General features: G+C 48.3%; 1 protein-coding gene across 10 annotated transcripts in view; it reads left to right on the top strand.

The window, feature by feature from the left end:
• EPS15L1 (epidermal growth factor receptor pathway substrate 15 like 1) overlaps nucleotides 1-20,645 on the top strand; it is a 98,209-nt gene that overhangs the window by 34,753 nt on the left and 42,811 nt on the right. For all 10 annotated transcript variants that reach the window (XM_090289866.1, XM_090289873.1, XM_090289868.1 and 7 more), the window contains exons 7-13: nucleotides 1,176-1,301; nucleotides 4,177-4,236; nucleotides 7,683-7,916; nucleotides 12,100-12,257; nucleotides 14,577-14,733; nucleotides 14,992-15,077; nucleotides 17,907-17,979. In XM_090289866.1, coding sequence (XP_090145992.1) covers nucleotides 1,176-1,301; nucleotides 4,177-4,236; nucleotides 7,683-7,916; nucleotides 12,100-12,257; nucleotides 14,577-14,733; nucleotides 14,992-15,077; nucleotides 17,907-17,979 — 894 coding nt within the window. The remainder of the gene's footprint in view (nucleotides 1-1,175; nucleotides 1,302-4,176; nucleotides 4,237-7,682; nucleotides 7,917-12,099; nucleotides 12,258-14,576; nucleotides 14,734-14,991; nucleotides 15,078-17,906; nucleotides 17,980-20,645) is intronic.

Raw genomic sequence — 20,645 nt, 5'->3', positions numbered from 1 at the left:
ACATTGGCTGTTCGGCTTCTTACCGCTCACAGTGACAGATCAGTGCATCTTCTCCTTTCTGTTCTTTTTCTTTTTTCTTTTTTAATTGTGGTAAAATACACAATCTTAATGATTTTTAAGCCTACAGTTCAGTAGTATTAAGTAATTCACATTGTTGTGCAACTGTCACCACCATCCCTCTTTAGAACTTGTTCATCTTCTCAAACACAAACTCTGTCCCCAGGAAACACTGACTTCCCCACCCCCTCCCTCAGTCCCCAGTCCCCACCCTTCTACTTTCTGTTTCTGTGAGTCTGACCATTCTCGGTGCCTCATATAAGTGGGATTACGCAGTATTTGTCCTCGGTGTCTGGCTTATTAACTCAGAATAGTGTCTTCCAGGCTCACTCATGCTGTAGCATGTCAGAATTTCCTCTTCTTTTACACTGAATGATATTCATTATAGGAATGGACCACATTTTGCTTCTCCTTTCTTCTTTTGATGACCATTTGTTGAGGGTGTTCTCCTGGGGCGCCCAGTGGCTTCAGCTTCTGGTCAGAGTGGACGGTGAAAGGTCTGCTGGTTCCAATTGCCATGGGCTCTATTTCTGCAGGAGGCAGATTAGAGTCCCCTACCCAGACCTTCCTCACCAGCACCTCCCTTTACATGCTGTCCTTGCATCATATTTCACAATAGCAATAGCTGTTGCCTGGCCCAGACCTTCACTCTGTTAATGAGGAACCTTTATTATTTATTCTTTCACTGTTAGACACAGGGGATTTACTAGCTTAAAGCTTATTTGGATAATTAGTTACTTAAGTCTGGCTTACTTTTATATATGATTCTTTAGTTCTGTTATTTCTGTAGATTGATATCCAGGTTTAGTTCTTTGTCTTAAAGAACTAAAACCCATGCATGCTCTTGTCCCAGGGCATAGGTGGAGTGACCTTTGTCTCCCAGGCAGTCTCTGGGATCAGATCAGTTCTCTCCTATTGCTCTTGATTGCTAGATCCTTGAGTACCAGAGGGAGGTTTCCTCCAGGGTATAAGTTTATCATGGAACTGCTATAAGACTGTCCTGTGCATTTAGATGAGGCCAGGGGCACATTCTCGCCTTTTCATTGAGCTTCCAGCTCGCTTTGGACTCTCCCACAGGCCCATGTTTTTACCTACTCAAGCTATTTCTTTCTAACCAGGTGGAAGAAAAGGCAAAATTTGATGGAATTTTTGAAAGCCTCTTACCCATAAATGGCTTGCTCTCTGGAGACAAAGTCAAGCCAGTCCTCATGAACTCAAAGCTGCCTCTTGATGTCCTGGGCAGGGTAAGTGGTTCTCTTACTTCATGCAAGGTCATTGAATTCTGCTGGCCCCCTGTTTGCTCCCCACAGACACTCTAAGCTTCACACATGGGTCCATCACGGGCCTTTGTAAGAGCCCATGTGAATGGAGCGCTTGCTGCAGCCAGGCTGGCTCAGGGCCTCATGGCTGTGGCTTACAGCTTCCCAGCCTGTAGAAAGACACTGGTATGGCCCATTGCAATGTGGGAAGGCAGCCTCAGAAATGGATGCGCTGCCTGGGACCCAGGACGGGCAGACATGGGACTCAAACCCAGACCCAGAATTTCCCTCTCTTAGTTGTGCTTCTGGGGACGAGTATGGGAGTGTGTATCTATATCTTTCTTTCCTGTTTTTAATTACTGTTTTTCCCCTTAAGGTAAAGGTAATTTCAATTCTGCAAGTTTAGAAAAAAATTTATGTGTTCTCTTTTTTTAAAAAAAGCCTAAATTTTGTTCCAAGTGAAAATACAAGTTTTTTAGATATAATTTGTATCCCACATTGTTTTCCCTCTACCAAGGCTTGTGTTTTGGCCCTAGTATTTGCTCTGTGCCCAAAGTCTGGTTCCGTGTAGCTGCCTCTGCTGAGTTTCCTGCTCTGGACTCAGAGGGGACAGTTGTTGTGTCTGTTTGGATGGGATTGCTGTGACTTGGCAGATGCAGGCCCAGAGTAGGAGGACCAAGTATGGCCCCTGCTTCCTCAGGCCCTTGCAGGTGCCATCTCTAGACCAGGCCTTTGCTGAGCACTGGTGAGATGAAGATGAAGTTAGATAAGTCCAGGAGGTCAAATAAATAAATGATGGTTAAGATCCTCATATGTATTTATCGATGGCTTAGTTTGCGCCAGGCCCTGTTCTAGTATTTTGTCTGAATGAAGTCATTGAGTACTTGCAACCACCTGTTTTAGATGGTGTTACCCATGTCTCCCAGATGAGGAAATGTGGGCCTTCAGAGTGGCCAGTAAAGTGCCCAGGGTTGCCCAGAGAAGGGAGTGAGGTCCTGGGTGGTCCCCAGAGCTACTACTATTTTCTGGTGCCCCTCACTCCCCACTGCCTCCCCATTATAGTCACGCCCAGTGAGGACAGGAGTAGAGGGAGCTGCCTGACTTACCTGAGCAGAGGGGTACAGAGGGATGGTGTCCTCCAGAGTGAAGAGAGGGGTGGCAGACTACAGGTTGAGAAGGCCAGACACATGACAGCATAATCAGAGGCAGCCTGGCATGCTGGGTAGGGCAATTTGGCCCCCAGGGGGCATTGAGCAATGTCTGGAGACAGTTTTGGTTGTCCTGCCTGGGTCAGGTGCTGTTGACATCAGGTGGATGGAGTCCAGAGAAGCTGCACAACATAGTGCCTAGGATGCCCTGTGAAGAATGATCTGGCCTCACGTCAGCGGGGAAACCCTGGGCATGGGGAGTTCTGTGGAGGGAGGGAGGCCCATTCCTGTCCTGGTTTCCCTGCACATATACTATATCTTTGGGGAAGTTACTTTTCTGATGCCTCTGCTTCCTAAATTGAAAAGTCATAGAGCACTCAGCTCAATATTGAACACCTTTATTTTTTTATTATTTTTACATTTCACTAACGTTTAGAAATTCTACCAAGTCATCAACACTAATTATAGTGAAGCTTTAAAATTAGCTCATGTCTTATGAAAATAGTTTCAATTAAAGTTTCTTATAGCCATTTTTCATAGACTTTAATGACTTCATTGTTTTTAAGGCTCGTAGCATGGCTTTACTATTGCCAACTTTTCCTGAACACCTTTAAAAAGGCATCCATATGCTTGAAGGGACTATGAATACTTCGGGATCCCTAGAGGTCAAGGTGGAGTTGCAGGAGGCTGGGCTGGGTTGCAGGACCTTTTAAGGGTACCAGGGGCTCTGTGTGCCAGGCTGAGGAGCTGTCTGCAGGGTAGGGTATGGTCAGAGCTTATTCTAGAGCAGACCCTGTGGTAACCCAAGGGATAGGACTAAAGGCAGGGAGGCCAGCTGGAGGCTCTGGCCTCCAGAATGTTTGCGAGGTCAGAGCCAAGGACACAGCAGGGTGGAGGAGGACCCACATGTGCGAAACATCCCTGAGCTGATGAAGTCCTTAATGATTGATGGGGGTGGGGAGGGGTACCAACAATGAAGCATCTCAGATGGACCCCTGGGTATCCACTTAGCTCCGGACACTGGTGCTGTGCCCAGTGTTGTCTGAGGCAGGCAGGCCCGCTGGTCCAGGGGAGCTGACTGGGGTCAGAAAGATAGTGTCTCGGTTGTGCTTTAGAAAATCCAGTGCACAGCCTTTTCTAGGAACCCATGCCTGTCTGCCTGGTCTTCAGGTGCTAGATGGGCCTAGCACATTCCGTGGCACCTGAATCACCATCTCCTGATTGGAGAGGAGATGAGACACCACAGACCTGCTCAACTGCATGGTCATGACCCTGTGCATTGAGCATGGGGGTGGGGGCTGGTTTGTGTGTGTGAGCGTGTATTGGGGGGGGGGGGTCTTATGTTTAGAGCAACACCTGTGCCAAAACTATCTTTTCTAAGATTTCTTTGTAAGGTGATAGAGAGAAAAGGGAGGATGTGATTATAATCATGATCATTTGTTAGAGAAAATCAACATAATATGATGCAATTGTTCTTGGAACTCATACTACTTCATTGGATGATGGTTTTTCAGAGAACCTGCAGATTGGTTCTTAATGTTTTCATTTAACTCCAACATGCACTCAGTCGGAGTTCTGGTGAGCTCCCTTGCCACACAACAACCCTTCCTCCCCAATAAGCCTTGGTACCTGCCCCCAGTAAGCCTTGGTACCTCCCCCCAGTAAGCCTTGGTACGTCCCGTCAGTAAGCCTTGCTGGTCTTTTCCTTGCAGGTGTGGGACCTCAGTGACATTGACAAGGATGGACACCTGGACAGAGATGAGTTTGCTGTGGTAGGCCCCACTGTGGTTCTCTTTCCTCATTCTGTTGTGCCTGTCATGGGGCGGGGTTGGGGAGGGTTCCGGCCTCACTTTTTTTCTTTTTTAATTTTTAAAAGTTTATTTTGGCATAATTTAGATTTTAAAAAAGTTACAGTAATACAGAGAATTCTTTTGAGTACCCTTCACTCAGATTCCCCAGTGTTAGTATTTTATCATATTTATTTTTTTCCCTCCCTTTTTCTCTCTCTTTATGAGTATATGTGTATATATGTACACATACATTAATTTTTTGGAACCATTTTGGAGTAGGTTGCAGACACTGTGCATTTTAAACCCAAAATACTTCTATGTGTGTTTCCTAAAACCAGGGAATTCTCTTATATAACCACTTTCCATTTCAAAATCAGGAAATGAACTTTGACATTATTTAATTTAGTATCTACTATAGGTTATATCTTATATATGACTGTATCTATTATATCATCATTATCTAATCTAAGGATATTATTCAGATTTTGCCGTTTATCCTCAAAGTGTCCTTTGCAGTGAGAGAGGCTCCAGCCTGATACGTTACATTCTGTAGCCCTGTCTCGTGTTCTCTAATCTGGGTCAGCTGTGTCTGTCTGTGTCTCATGCTCATATGGACATTTGAAGAGTGCAGTTTCTAGTGTCCCTTGGTGTGGGCTTGTCTGCTGTTCCACTGATGATCCAGGCCATGCACTTTCATGAGGCAGGACCACACCAAGGTGACTGATGTACGTTCTCCTGGGGCATCCATAGGACATTTGATGTCTTATTACATGTCATTACGAAGGTGTCTATTTGTGATTGAGGTCAGAGTGGAGGCTGTGGTTTCTCCCTGCAGTTACTCTTTTTCTTTGTGCTCAGTCTCTTGGGAGAGACACCTGGAGACTGAACACCAATACCCCTCTGATTCACACCTGCTAGTTCTCCCATCCTTCCAGGAGTCTTGGCTGCATCAGTTAGGGTTGCGGAGGTTGCAGGTGGCAATCATGTAATTCCATCTCTATCATTCCTTGTACATTTTCTAGCTGGCCTCCTCCCGTCAGGAATTTGTTTGTATCTGAGTGGACTATTGGATGTGTCCTTTGCTCCACAGTTTATAATCCTTTACTGGCCACGACTTGTTTTGCCGAGTGGGAGCTCCTCCTCGATGGCTTCTTTGTCCTTTGGTCACATCCCATCATTCTCTGACCTGCTGCTTCCTCATGACACGATAAGACATTCCTGGCTCCCCTGTATCAGTCCTTTTTCCAGGGAGCTCCAGTCCTTGTAATGGAGAATGATATTGGAAACCAGGATCTGGGCACTGGGATGCTCAGTGCCCCTGGGGTGTCCCTGCTCCACAGCCCTCCCAGCAGATAGCTGGGAAGTAGCTATACGTGTAGACGGCCCACCAGGTGCCCCAGCATACCAGCATCTGCTCCATGTCAGCTTCTGCCCATGCCTAAGTCCAGGCACTCCCACCCTCTCCTCCTCTTAGTCACCGAGGCAGTGGATCTGTGCGTAGATAAGGCTCTCCTGTTCCATGGGCCACCGTCCACACCCCTGTGGCAGCCCCCACCTCTTCAGCTGCCTGGTGGGCTGGGCTAACCTCTTGATCCTGCCCTTCTCACCCTGTGTGTCTGTCATTCTGTCCCTCTTCTTCCTCTCTTCCTTCCACCTCACTCCCATGTTGAACCTTTCTCTCCCATTCATGGGATTTATTCACTCACCTCATTCCATTATATCTCAAAGAATAAAGTAGCCCCTCGTAGTTAAGGGCAAGGCTTTAATAAACAGTAATTAAGTTCATCCCCATCCCCCTCCAAAATGAACAAAATTTAAAAACACAATTGTGAATTATCTGGGAATACCCAACCATATCCTTAAGATACATCTTCTGTTGTAGGAATTTTAAACATCTTAAAATGTGATTTTTTTACAACATATACATGAAATGAAGCTTCTTATGTGTGTTAAGCCTTCGAGATTTTAAACTTCTAGGTTAAATTGAAACCATTTTACAAGGAAATTATAGATTTCTCTTACCATTCCCTCATAATTCCTTACACCCCGCAAGTACTCAGTTGTGTTTTCCCCACACATGTCAACTCGGTTCTGCCTTTTCAGTTTGAGCATTTTCCATGTTTTTCCATCATCCTTTGGTTTTCACTGCTTGTCCATTTTTATTTGTGTGTATATGTGTATTAAAGTATACATAACATAGAATTTACCATCATAACCATTTTTATTGTAATTTTTAAAATATATATTTTATTTATTTATTTTTAGAGAGAGGGGAAGGGAGGGAGAAAAGGGAAAGAAGTGTCATGTGTGGTTGCCTCTCACATACCCCCAACTGGGGACCTGACCTGCAATCCAGGCATGTGCCCTGACTGATAATCAAACCGGCGACCCTTTGGTTCACAGGCCAGCACTCAGTCCACTGAGCCATATCAGCCAGGGCTTAACCATTTCTAAGTGTCCAATTCAGTGACATTCAGTACATTCATATTGTTGTGCCACTACCACCATCCATCTCCAGAACTCTCTACATCTTGCAAACATGAAACCCTGTCCCTATTAAACATTAACTGCCCAGCCTCCTCCTCAGCCCCCTCATTATATATATTTTTATATTTCTTCTGACTGCACTCAGAAGTATTTCATATCATTGAAATGCCCTTGGGGTGGTCCTCAGGAATGTGGTGATTGGCCCCGAGTGAACCTGGAATGTGCCTCTCTCTTCTCATAAGCCCTGAATTTCCCTTTTTGTTCTGTTTTTATCATTTCTCATCAGTCAGCTAAGATCTGTGTTCTGTTATAAATGGGTCTTAGAATTGTGTCATTTTGTGTTTCTTCACTAGCAGGCTGCAACATTTTGTAGAGTTTTTAGTGGCCTACCTGTGTTAAAAATCTGTTCTCTATGTAAATAGTAACTTAAAGAGTATTTTGAAGTGAAGAGAGTTGTAATTGTGGGTTTGGTTTTGTTACATATTAAAATAAACTTTTAATCCTTGTTTTAGACAAAGTTTCCTTTCCCTACTGGCCTCAAACAGAAAAGCCACCTGTCCTTTCCTGTAGTTCTCTGTGTCTTCAGAATATCCTGAAGTATACACAGCTCTCATGGTGTGTCTTTAGACTTCCAAATTCCAGTACTTTGGAAGTTGTTAGCTGTGGAGTCGATGGCCCTCCTTTGTAGTGAAGGGGCATGTGTGGAGTCTGGCATGATCAACTTCCTTTTGTACTCATTCAGTCTCACATGATTAAACACATGTCTTAGAAAATTTTGCTTTGGAAGTATAGCTCATTAGAAGAGGTTAAGTTTTTACTCTGTTTACTTTAGAAGCGACCTCTAAAAGAACAGTCTTTGTCTTGTCACTGCGACCCTGATAGAGCTGCCCTTTGTCTGCCATCAGCTTAGCCACCTGAGTGTGATTCTCTTTTGCACTTAGGCTATGCACTTGGTGTACCGAGCCTTGGAGAAGGAGCCTGTCCCCTCTGTTTTGCCTCCATCCCTCATCCCACCCTCCAAGAAAAAGAAGACAGTGTTCCCGGGTGCTGTGCCCGTCCTGCCTGCCAGCCCCCCACCCAAAGACAGCCTCCGCTCCACGCCTTCCCATGGCAGCGTCAGCAGCCTGAACAGCACAGGAAGCTTGTCTCCCAAGCACAGTATCAAGCAAACACAGGTATGGCACCCTCTGTGTATGTGTCCCCTTCTCAGCACAGCCGTTTTCCTGTCTAGAGGTCCAGCAAGATGTTTCTTGGGAGCAGGTACTTTGTGGCCCCCAAAAGGCAATACTTATGATTAAATTTAAAATATTTGTGATGGCTCGTCTAGTCCATTTGGGCTGCTGTGATAGAATACCATAGGCTAGGTGGTTTATAAACTACAGACATTTGTATCTCATAGTTTTGGAGGATGGAAGTTCAAGATCAAGGCATGGGCAGATTGGGCAACTGGTGAGGACTTTCTGGTTCATAGGCAGCCATCTTCTCGCTGTGTTCTCATATGGTGGAAGGGGTGAGGTAATTTTCTGGGGTCCCTTCTATCAGGGCATTAATCCCATTCATCCATGAGGACTCCACCCTCATGACCTAATTACCTTCCAAAGGCCCCACCTTTTAACACTATCATTTTGGTGGTTAGAATTTCAACATATGGATTTGGGGGGACACAAATATTTAGACTGTAGCAACAGAGATTCAGAATTAACTTTTCCATTCACTTGCACATAAATACCACCCTTCCTCAGACACACTCAGCAAGTTCCCACCTCCAGGCAGTCCCTCTCCTTATGTCTCTGCCCCTCCTGTTTCAGGCAGTCCCTCTGCTGGAAGGGGTGTCTCCACATTGCACTGTGGCACCTTTCTTAGTGAGCCCTCCACTCATGGGGGCACCTCATCAGGGAGCCTGGTGTGGCCACACCATTTCCCAGCAATCCCCAGGTCCTGGCCACTCAGTCATTTTCTTCCCTTTTCCCTCCATTCTTCTAGATTCCCACGCCTGGCCTGTCCTATAGTGAATTATGTGTGGTTTGTTCACACATATACCTTATAGCTTATGAGAGCAGAGTTAGATCTTTGTTATTAACCTCACTGTCAAGAACAGTCTGGTACTTTGATGCTCAGTGGATGTATATTGAATGATTAGGTGAGTGAGAGCCTTCATGGGAAGACACATGACTTTCCACCCACGTGATAACATCTTATATATGAAAAAGGCTTATTTTGTTCTGATAAGCGCAACATCTTTATAAAAGCATACCTTTGAGATTATCTAAAGCATGCAAGAACACGAACGTGCGTTACATCTGTAATCATGTTTTGCTTTCTGCCTCATTTGTGGTTTCAAAGGCAAAGTAATGAATGTGACAACAAAGCCAGCTAGCATCACCACGCATCTTCAGAATATGATGGAAATGAGAAGTGCGTAATCAGACAGTGATTTCTCTTGCTCATAACATATTTGTAAAGTTAAACCTCTGAATCAGGAGGCTTATTTTCAAGGAGCTGATAGAATGCAACATTATACCCCAGAGTAAAAAAAAAGATCAGAGATGGTCAGGTGGTTTGGACACAGGCTAGCACAGCTCCCAGCAGTGCCCTGGCCAGGTGGAGGATATGGCCTACAGCTGTTAACCTCTGGTTGGTGAGTTTTACATGGCTGTCTTCTGAGAAGCCCAATGTCTAGAAGGCCCAGCCAGGTATCTTCAGCAGCTCTCCACCATGCCTGCTGTGTTCTGAAGGTCCTGGCGGTGGGGGGTGCCACGGCGACTATGGGATAGGCCCCTGCCTTTATGGGAAGGCAGGCAAATGGTAAGTAAATCAATAAATTCAGGAAGGTCCAGCGGCCGTAATTAGCCGGGACAGGGCCTGGCCTGGAAGTTTCTGGGTGAATAGGGGGCCATGCTCCTGCAGATGGGGCAGCCGGACAGTCACTAATGGAGTGATGTCTGCGCTAAAATCTGCACAAGAAGCCATCAGAGGACTAGTCTGTGCCAGGGCTCTGAAGTGGGAGAACTTGGTGTGTTCTAGAAACAGGAAGAAGGTCAAGACAGGGCGAGCAAGGGGACAGTAAGGTGGGGACAGAAGGGGAGTGAGACTGGTCACTTATACCTGTACACACTGTTGTTTTCCAAGATAACCTACCACCTCCTTGAGTTTGCAGGATTCTTGCTGAGAGTCCTTGTAAGTACTGTAGGCTAGGTTAGTGGTTATGTGTTTTCCTGACAGGGAAACAAGTGGGGCAAAGTTGCTGGGGGCATAGGCCAGCCAGCCTCATAACTCCCTCCCGGGGGATCTGGTGGCTCTCCCCAGGTCCTAGGAGCAGGCTTCTGGATCCCCGCCACCCCTAATCAACTAGACTGATTTTACCAGTGGCAACTGTTAGTCAGAGGTGGGTTTGGGAGGGTGTGTCCCTCTCAGGAACAGGGTCACCTGGCAGAATCACAGATACAAGAACAGGCATTTCTGGGGACCCATAGTTGCCATACCCCCCCCAACCCCCCCCCCCCCTCCTGCCACCAACTTTTCTCATATCCACGTCAGCAGTGCCATGTCTGTGGCTCCCCCAAGGGCCAGCTGGTCCTACCTTCATGGGCAGGTGTGGGTGGAAGCCTCTTCCAGTCACCAGGGTCTATTACCATTCATTGGGGGCCTGTGGTTACTGAGCCGGCTTAAACCCAGCTCTAGGGGAAGTCTGTCCTGTGTGGATTTGTAGCCAGGCAGGCATTGGGGTTTTGCTTTTGACACTCCCTCTCCCCGATATCCTAGTAATTAGGCAGCAAGATCGTTCCACTTGTGCAGCAAACATTAGGACTCTTGTCCCAGGCAGAGACCATCTTCCCCTTCAGTTCACCATCTGACCCGCTCTTACTTGTTCCTTGGGTTTTGCAGTATCTGAATTTTAGTTTGCTCTAGCTGCTTGACTTCAGACAGCAAGCGTCTTCTTCATTACAGCTCCTGTATGTGCATCTCATCTGACCCTGTTCCACAGCAGATGGGAAGCGGTTTGCAGAAGTCACATAATGTGACAGATAAAATGCAGGTCTCTCTCACAGCCTGAAGTCTTGCTGCCAGAACCCTTTTTTAATTTGGTCCATAGATTCTGATAAGTTTTCTGATCCTTTCCTTGCTGTACTGTTATTCTGCTCCATATCCGAACCCCCAAACTGAAACTATCTGGGTGACGTAGTGTCCTGTCTTCCCAGCCTCACTTTCTGGATTCCTGGTGCTCACATCAGGATCCTGCTGGATTTGGGTAACAAGGAAGACTGATTTATGAAAAACAGATAAGGAGAAACTTCTCTAGGAAAGGACAGAAGTGCTGTGGAATTTGGTCCCATGAGAGTGCCCAAGTTCAGAGGTGACCTATCCAGAATTAGCAATCTTAGGGGTCTATCTCCAAGTGTTCAAGGGCCTTGAAGCCCCTGAATTAGGTGTGCAGGCCCTAGTGGACCCTTGGTGGCATTTGCCCTTAAGTAAACTTGAACAGGTGGTGTGGGAAGCCAAGCTCCACATACAATGAGGTTGCCTTGGGTCCGTCTGCCAGAGCAGCGCCCTTCCTCAGGAGTGCTGGGCATGCTCGTCACAGGTTCCTGTGAGTGCTGTGCACACGCTGATGCCTCACTGGGGGACTACTGAGTCACTTAGAGTCAGGGCAGGGGCAAAGTGTGGAGTACAGAATCCTGGCACCTTGGGCATCCAGACACCGCTGGCAGCTGCAGAGAAGTGTTTACAGACAGAAGATTACAGACCAGGAAGGCTGACGTGAGAGTTGGGCCAGTTCTCAGGAGACAGGCCTTCCAAAATGGGTAGTTAGGAGGATCTTGCCCAACATACTCAAAGCCCCTCTTGGAAGATCACTGGCATGTCCCTGGCAGCAGGGATGGAAGGGCTGTTAATAGATGGAACTGATGGGTCTTTACCTCCCTCTTAGCACAAGGAGAGCAGGGTACTGTGATGGAGTGCAAAGAGGTGCAGGCTGGCCGTTGGGTGAGATTGACCGAGTCAGTATTAACCTCTCAGCCTCAGTTTCCCCTCTTAGAGAACAGAGACCCTGTCTGCCCTCTAGGCTAATGGAGTCATGAGGAGGTTTTTCTGCTAAAATGCATATGAAAGCACTTGATTGAAGAGAGGAGGGTGGAGAGAGAGCAAGAGAAATATAGATTTGTTATTCCACTTATTTATGTATTCATTGGCTGACTCTTGTATGTGCCCTAACTAGAGATCGAACCTGCAACCTTGGCATATTGGGACAATGCTCTAACCAACTGAGATACCCGGCCAGGGTTGTGAAAGCACTTCAGTAGCGTATCTTTGTCGATGATGAAAAGCTTGAGGATTAACCATTAAAAAAACCCCTTTCAGCCAGCAGTGAACTGGGTGGTACCAGTATCAGACAAGATGCGCTTTGATGAGATATTCCTGAAGACTGATCTGGACCTGGATGGCTATGTGAGCGGTCAGGAGGTGAAGGAGATCTTCATGCACTCTGGCCTCAACCAGAACCTTCTAGCACACATATGGTAAGGACAGAGAGATGGACATCTGCTCTTTGCTTTGGGCTTCTCTGTGAGGGGGTAATGGCTGTGAATGGCCCAAAGGGGCCTCATGGAAATGAGGCTGTGCTGTATGAAGGGCCGGAGGGCTGAGCAGGACAGAAGAGTGTGGCGGTCAAGTGCCTGGGTAGTCAGGGTGCCTCCCCAGCCCTCCACAGTCCTCTGTGCCTGTCCCTTTATTTTCACCAGTCTGATGGTGGCTGAGCGAGTTTACAGGTGTAAAGGCCTGTACCCTCTATTTCGTGCATGTCAGTTCATTTTCCTCCAGCAGGAAGCTCTCCTCTCACATCCCCCAGAGAGCTCTGGGTGACCTGCTTGAGTAGCTGGGACCAGTTCTTGCTGGTTGTTATACTGGTTCTAGCTGGTTCAGCCTTCATCACAGTCATTTGGGGTGGAGGTCCTTGGCCCACCACCTCTGGGGGAATGTGCAGTAAGGATCCTGAAGGCTCTGGCAGGGCCGCCCTGGGCAGTGGAGGCTGTGCCCTGTGCAGGGCAGGAACTCGTGCATGCTGTTGGTCCGCACCACAGGGCTGGGTTGCAGAGCAGTTCTCACCCCAGCTTTCCTCTGGGGCCAGGCAGAGCCATGTTGATGTCACTGGGGCAGCTCCTTTGTAACTGGCCAGTGGTGAAAGTCACTTCTAGCTTTGTCTTCAGAGCTCAGGGCCTTAGGGAGCTTCACTTGAGAGTTACAAGGAGAGATGAGCCTGCCAAGTAGAACAGTAATTCCATGTCGTAAAGTGAAGGTGCTGCCCCAGGAAGTGGGCCATGCCATCCTAAGGAACACATGACATCTAAAGTCAGTCACAAAGCTGCAGCTGCAGCTCCTTCAAATCCAGTGTCCCCTTTTAGAAACCAATAAACACAGTCCCTTTATCACTTGAAATGGACCTACACAGAATTCAAAGGTAGCATGCCCCCAATCATTACTTAAAGGGACAATGCAAGAGACGAAATTTATAGCACATACCCCAACCTGTAAGTGGTGTAACAACACGTAAACAATCCAATGAAACCACAAGTAGTCTTGTATTAAAGAAGGAACGCAGAGGTCTGCATACAGTGAGTGGAGGGAAAAGACAATGTGTGAGCTCTAGAGTCACTGCTAGGAAAGTGAAATGACAGTCTAGTCTGCAGTGGCCCAGGGAAGGGGACGTAACTAAAAGGGAGAGAACAGGACAAGATGGGTTACAAAGGGAAGACAGGGAGTGGTCTTTCCCCGAACAACACCCAGCAGCACCTGGTCAGTCAGCGTGGTGTCAGAACCAGCATGGACGCTGACAGAGCGCCCACACGTGGCCCTGGAGCTGTGGTCCTTGAGAGATGGTAGGCAAGGGAGGTGCTGGAGAGAAGAAGCAGAGCCAAAGCTGCTGTGGGCTGGGTGTGCAGCGGGACTGGCCCTCTCTGGCGGACTGAAAAGTAGTTACATTGTGAAATTGTGCCCTTGAACTGTGAGGAGAATGAAGACCTTTTAAAACCAGCCCTGATGAGCGACGTTCAGCGGGTCTCCATGCTCCCTGCATCCGTGTTCACTGACTGGGCCTGAGTTTGTTCAGCAATTCTAACTCTCCTTGCTGTGCATTAGAAAATGGTTTCATTTTTGCAGTAACTGCACAGTGGGAAAGAGGCTACGTGTTGAGTGGGCCGTGATTGAGTGAAGGGAGGACATTTCTAGAAGACGTGGAGGCTGTGTCCTTACCATGTGAGGTTTCCCTTCCCATAATGGCCAGCTTCAGGTTCCTGAGGGTGTCGTGGAGCTGTGTTGCCTTGCCTGTCTGCCAGGACACCAGAAGGTCATGCGAGCAGTGACACCTCAGCAGGGAGGGACTATCATTTGTAGCACGGCCTTGTCTGGCTTTCTAGGCCCCATCCTCTCATGATGACAACCTAAACTGCTGCTGCTATTGTCTCCACCAGAAACCAGTGGTCAGGCCGTTAAGATCGCCCAGAGAGGGCACACTTGGCCCAGCTTCTGTTTCCATGGGAATGGATGCTGTGTCGTAGGTCATCATGTCTACCACCCACATTTGATAAATAGCCAAGAGGGAGCCCCCTCCTGCTCTAACAGCCCCTTCTTGATCAGCCTTTGGGCAGGAGGCTCAAGTGGGAGGCTAGGACTGGTCCCCAGAGTGGAATGTTTAGTAGAAAAGGTGTTGCTCAATGGACTGTTGTTTTTATCGTTGTTCACTTTTTAAAAGCATAGGTTCTGTGACTGGTACTAATTGCTCCAGGCGAATCCTGAATCTGAAGTCTGTGATGTGTAATTAGCCATCCCCACATTTCTCCCAGGGCCCTGGCCGATACGAGGCAAACGGGGAAGTTAAGCAAAGACCAATTCGCATTAGCTATGTATTTCATTCAGCAGAAGGTCAGTAAAGGCATCGACCCCCCTCAGGTCCTCTCGCCAGACATGATCCCACCCTCAGAAAGAGGCACCCCTATCCCGGTGAGTAGCCAGTGGTGCACCCCTGTTGTGTTTGAATCTCTTCCACAGCCCGCCACCAGGTGGCGCCGGCAGCCTGTGTGAGCCCTCCCCAGGGTCCTCTGGTGTGTCTAGACGCCCAGATAGCTCCCAGGCGGGGATGCGGCGGGAAGTGGGAGATAAATGGTTTTATCCTTCATTCTAAGCCCTATTAGTCCCTGTGGTGTGGTAAGGTCAGTTCAGTGTGGTCATACATAATCCAATACCTGAATTTGGTTCCAGGACAGCTCAAGTTCTCTTGGATCGGGGGAGTTCACTGGTGTTAAGGAACTCGATGATATCAGTCAAGAGATCACCCAGCTACAGAGGTATGTGAGTGTCGCTCCTTCCCCTCAGATTCCTCATCTCACACAAATCCTACCCCTGGTTGCTATCAGAAGTATTAGAGAGAGGCTTCAGAGATTCCTGGAAAGTTGACCATCACTAGTTTGTTCATTAAAAGCAAAGGGACACACATTTTTCTGAGTTTCTGAAGTGGCTTAATGAGCTTGAGTATGTAAGTGTTCTGCTGATGCCAGTGTGGGCTTTGGGGTCTCGGGCAGGTGGTCCCCAGGCAGCACCAGCACCTCCCTCCACCTTCTCCAAAGGCCTTGTTATCTCTGACACATAAAATGACTGAGTCTTGGGTGGCAAGTTCTTGGCTTAGGATCGACAGCTAAACTGTTAGAGGGACCTCGCCTCCAGGTCTCCTGCTCCACTCCCTATGCTCACTGCCTTGGTTTCCCCCATGTGAATGAGGGCCTGGACAGGGAGTCTGGCATAAAGAAATATGTTCCCTTCTTGTATGCCCGTGTGATCATCTTCAGAACTGCATCCTCTTTTTACTTAATTCTGGGGTAGAACACACTCTCCTTACTTCGGGGCATGAGCAGAAGGGCCGAAGGTACTTTGCCCTCCATGGAAAAGAGAACACTTTGTACCCCATGGGAAAGACAGCACTTTGCCCCAAAATGAAAATGGCAGTACTTTGCCAGAGTGGGCTGGATCCCACTCACAGCTGGGGTCCCTAAGCTCAGCAGAGCCCTGAGAAGCAAAGGCAGGTCAGGTATCAGGTAGGACCAGTTGTGTGGATCACAGAGCCTCAGCCTGGGCTTCCTGCAGAAGCCAGACTCCAGGGGACTGCTCCCGTTCTTTCACCATCTCCAGGGGCTGTGTCTTCCAAACCAGAGATCAACATGGGCAGCCTGGCAAGGCTGAGAGGGTCTGGAGATGGAGGCAGTGTCCTAGAGCCCCAGCGGGCTGTTAATCAGGACTGAGGGGGAGGAGGGTAAGGGCCCTGTAATGCAAGGGTTGGGATCTTGGAAGGGCACCAGTGTCTGAGCCAGGCCAGGGGAGCCTCTGCCTCTGTGCAGCCTCCAACAGGTGGGATTCTTTCCTCTGTGAAGATGAGAGGCCAGTGTGTGCAGAGCATCTATATACAGGAACCTTGGCTGGAGCAGCCCCCAGCTAGCAGCTTTGAGAGGGACTCAGCAGGCAGTTGCTGGGGGTGGTGTGGCAACACACACTGCCTCTCCTTTTGCAGTGTGATCCAGTCATAATGGGTTGGGTCTAAAAGGGACGTCGATAGGTAATTCTTAGGCTTGTGGAAATAAATATTCAAATGGTCACAGTTGTTTCATCTCTGGCAAAATGTCCTACAGAAGGCCGCCTTGTGCAAATGCTGGGTTCTGGTGGAAGAGGCAGGGTGTATTGGTCAGTAATGTTCCTGCCACTGAGGCAGCCCCTTCAGGCACGGGAGGAGTGTCTCAGTGTGTTTAGGGCTGCTATAACAAACTGCCATAGACTGAGGGGCGTACATAACAGACATTTACCTCTTGAGGTTCTGGAGACTGGCCGTTCAAGATCAAGGTTGCAGCAGATGTAGTGTAGGCCATCTCCTGATTCATAGATGGCTGTCTTCTTGCTGTGCCCTCACATGGCAGATGAGGTGTGGGAGTTCTGGGGTCTTTTTTATAAGGGCATTAACCCTGTTCTTGAGGACTCCATCCACCCTCATGACCTAAACCTCACAAAGGCCCTGCCTCCTAATACCATCACTTTGGGGGTTAGGGGTTCAGCATAGGAATTTGGTGGGGGACACAAACATTCAGTCCATAAAGAGGAGAGCAAGGCTGGTTTCTGCCACCAGGGGTTGGGGGAGCTGTGTGCAGGTGAGACAGGCAGGACCTGGTGTGTGCACAGTGGCCAACCACAGCCTCTTGCGAGGGGTTAGCTGGGGGCACCTCGGGGACCAGAGAGCCTCACTGTTACTTTCTGCTGCCAGCCCTCTGGATACTGCCACCTCACCTTTATCTCAAACTTCTTACCGTGGCTTCCTCAGCCAAGCTTTGCCTTCCTATCCTGTTGTCTAGAACATTCTTCCATTATGTCTCCCATTCACAGGCCGCTCCCTGAGAGTCCTTCCTTTTTCCTATCCTGTTGGATTTCCCTATGTGGCCCTTAGGTAGTATTCATTTGTGCATCGATTTGTCACCTGTATACCTCACTGGACTGCGAGCTCCATGAGGGTAGGGGCTTCTCCTGGTATGCCCCTGTGACCTCAGCACTCAGTGTTTCTGAACAATAGATGCTCACTAGCGAGTGAGTGAGTGAATATAAGATTTGGAGAGTATTACTTTTCTCATTGCAAAACAAATTGCCACAAATATAACAGCTTAAAACATCACACATTTATTCAGTGCACAGCTCTGTAGACCAGAAGTCCCAGCAGGCTTGACTGGGCTCCCTGGCCAGCATTTTCGTAGAGCTGAGGTCAAGGTGTCAACTGAGAGAGAGAGAAAGACAGAGACAAGGGGACAGGGGGAAGAGATGGAGACAGTGAGATGGGAGGAGAGAGAAGGGGAGAGAGGAAGGGAGGGACAGAAAAATCCTAGTCCGGTTCATGAAGTTTCCTTTCCCACTGAGTATGGTGAGGGGCTTACTCGTTCTGCTTCTTCCCCCTTGAAACCTCAGCCTTTAAATTCCTTCTCACTATGGGCATTACTCTAAACTTCGACCCCACTAAGAGGGGTACATCAGGGTTGGGTTCTGTAAGGACGGATGGAATTGGGTCTTGAGAAGTCAGGTGGAGGGTCTGCACTGTGATGACAACTGACTTATTCACTCTGTGCTTTCATGAAATATCTGTGAACACTCAGGGAGAAATACTCACTGGAACAAGACATTAGAGAAAAAGAAGAGGCCATCAGACAGAAAACGAATGAGGTGCAGGTAAGCAGGGTGCTGCTTCTGGTCAGGCTGACCTGTGTCAGCTGCTGCACGGGGGGTTTCCATCAGTGGTGGCAGGATAGCGGCAAGGGGAGAGTGGCCCTTGCTGTCACTGTAAACTGGAGCTCTATGGGGGCTTCCAAGTAAATCTCCTTAAATTCCCTATAATCCTAGACAGGGGCTTGTTTTTTCTTTCTTGTGATATACAATTCACTTCCTTTTAGAGTGTGCAATAATCAGTAGTTTTTAGCATATTATGTTGCTTAACCATCATCTCTAATCCTGGAACATTTTTATCACCCTCAAAAAGATACATCATAACCATTAGTAGTCACTTCCCATTCCCCTCCTGCAGAAAGCACTGATTTTTCTGTCTCTATGGATTTGTCTGTTCTGGATATTTTATATAAATGGGGTTGTACAACATGTGGCATCTTGTGTCTAACTTCCTTCACTCAGCCTGAGTTTGTAAGTTCCAGACAGTTGCCTTTAACCTGTCCTCAGGACATTAGTGCTTGAAGTGTGTCCTAGTGGCGGTGATGATGGCAGAGACTTGGGTGGTCTAACTGCCTGGGCTCACACTCTCCTTTGGGAAAATTACTTAACATCTCTGGGCCTCGTGTGGCATTGGTAATAAGTGTTATACTTTTCCTGTGTTGCGGGGCTAAAGCATGGGGTCTGGCATGTGCTCAGCACTCACTTGGGGTCGACCCAGCTAGTCAGTGAGCAGAGGGAAGGTTCTACCAGGAGCAGAATGGTCAGCACTTAGGAGCTACACTCCTGAAGAAACATAAGTTCCTGCGATGTCTCAAGTGTGAGTGGTTAGAGAGGGTGCTGCCACTGGGAGAGGATTTGAGTTGGCCGTGGGGCCCTGAGAGTGAGGCTGGCCGGGGCTGGCTCTGCTTGGGGGCCTTGAGCGCTCCAAACTCCGAGCTGTGGGGAGAGGAGCAGAGCCAAGAGGTTAGGACGCCAGCCCACCGTACCCCACCTGGGTGACTGTGGATGGGTGGCTTAGCTTCCCAACCTTCATCTCTAGCTGGGGTGGCAGTGAGAATCAGTGCATGGGTTGCTCGCACAGAGCTGAGAGCAGCATCTGGCTGTAGTGGGTGCCATACGGATGGCTCGTTTGTTCTGGGCCACTTCCTAGGGCAGGGACCTGAGCTGGACTAGGGTTAGACTCATGGAGTGCTGGGAAACCCTCCTACTTGTTCCCTGCATTTACCCCAAGGGGCTGGAGGACTTAAGAGCTGCAGGGTGGATGGCACTGGATGCCTGCTCACCAGCCCTGTGGGAAATGTCCTCTGTCATAGCAGCAGCCTGCAGATGGGTGGCTGGGACTCTCATTGGTTCATGCCATGCTGTGTCCAGACCCTTCTTCACTGGTTCCTCACTCCGCATATTGGCAGTGAGGGTTGAGCAGTGATTGTCACCTGGAGCATTCTGGACTCTCAGTTCTATCCCATTGATCTGTGTGTCTCTCCTTATGGCAGTACCACACTGTCTTGATGACCATAGCTTTGTGGTAAGTTCTAAATCAAAAAGTATGAATCTTTCAACTTTGTTCTTTTTCAAGATTGTGTTGGTTAGTCTGGATCCCTTGAAGTTCCTTATGAATTTTTGAATCTGCTTGTCAGCTTCTACATAGAAGCTACCTGGGATTCTGGCGGGATTACATCGAGTCTGTGGGTTGTCTGGGTTATTTCTGTCCTCCCTTTGCTCGGATACCTCCCCAGCTCTGACCCCAGTGCCCTTTTTAAACATGAGCTGGTGGATCTTCATCCCTGGTGCTCTTCAATGACTCCTTAGCCATTACAGAACAAGGCCCAGATTCCCTGGCAGGAACACTGGGCCAGGCCTTCTTCCCTCCTTTGTCTCCCCCTCCCCCATCACCTGTTCTCTCAGATGTGGTAAACCCACACCTCTGACTCTCCACCCCCAACCCTCTTTCAGACATTCTCTGTTATTTCCCAAACTTGACAGACTTGAGATGTGCTCTATGATTTAAAGGTCAGGGGCAGGGAGACTGGGGAGCAGAGAACCCAGCTTCCCAAAATAACTTAGAGATGCATTTTGCCTGTTGAGAGAAGTGAGAGCCATGATGTTCCTGTCTTCAATGTGGGGAGATGGAGATACTACGCCTCCTTTAGGTTTTGTCGTGAAGAGCTACTAGCCACCCACAGCTCAGGCCAGCCCTGGGGATCAGCCTTACTACCTGTACTTCCTCACCTTCCTAGGTACCCTCAAATAATTCACACTTGCCTTTGATTCCACAGCTACCACCTTGCCCAAGCCAACATCACCTCTCCCCAGGCCCAGCCTGAACCCCCTCCCCACCATCCTGGCTTCTTATGTTGGTCTCTCAGGCTGTATTTTCTTGGCCATACTAATTCAGATAAGTAAGACACTCCATATTACATTTGTCCTGCCCTTGGCCCCCAGAGGTACAGTGGATTCGCTGCCAGGAGGCCTTCCTTTGTTCATGTTTAAGAGAGATATCTATGCATATTCTCCCCTTCCTGTTTGCACAGATGCCAGGGTGCAACACCCATGTGCTCTGTGGCACCCTTGTTCATTTCATATTATAACTTGGAGCTTGAGGTGCACTGTTCCTGGTCCCTTGAGTGGGCTATGCCCTGCCTGGTTGAATTTGCATTGTTGATGATTTTGCT

This window comes from Furipterus horrens, unplaced genomic scaffold (assembly GCF_987537825.1).
Source record: "Furipterus horrens unplaced genomic scaffold, mFurHor1.1.pri manual_scaffold_10, whole genome shotgun sequence".
NCBI lineage: Eukaryota > Metazoa > Chordata > Mammalia > Chiroptera > Furipteridae > Furipterus > Furipterus horrens.
Note: the sequence above shows the minus strand (reverse complement) of the source record. Positions and strands in the feature narration are given on the sequence as shown.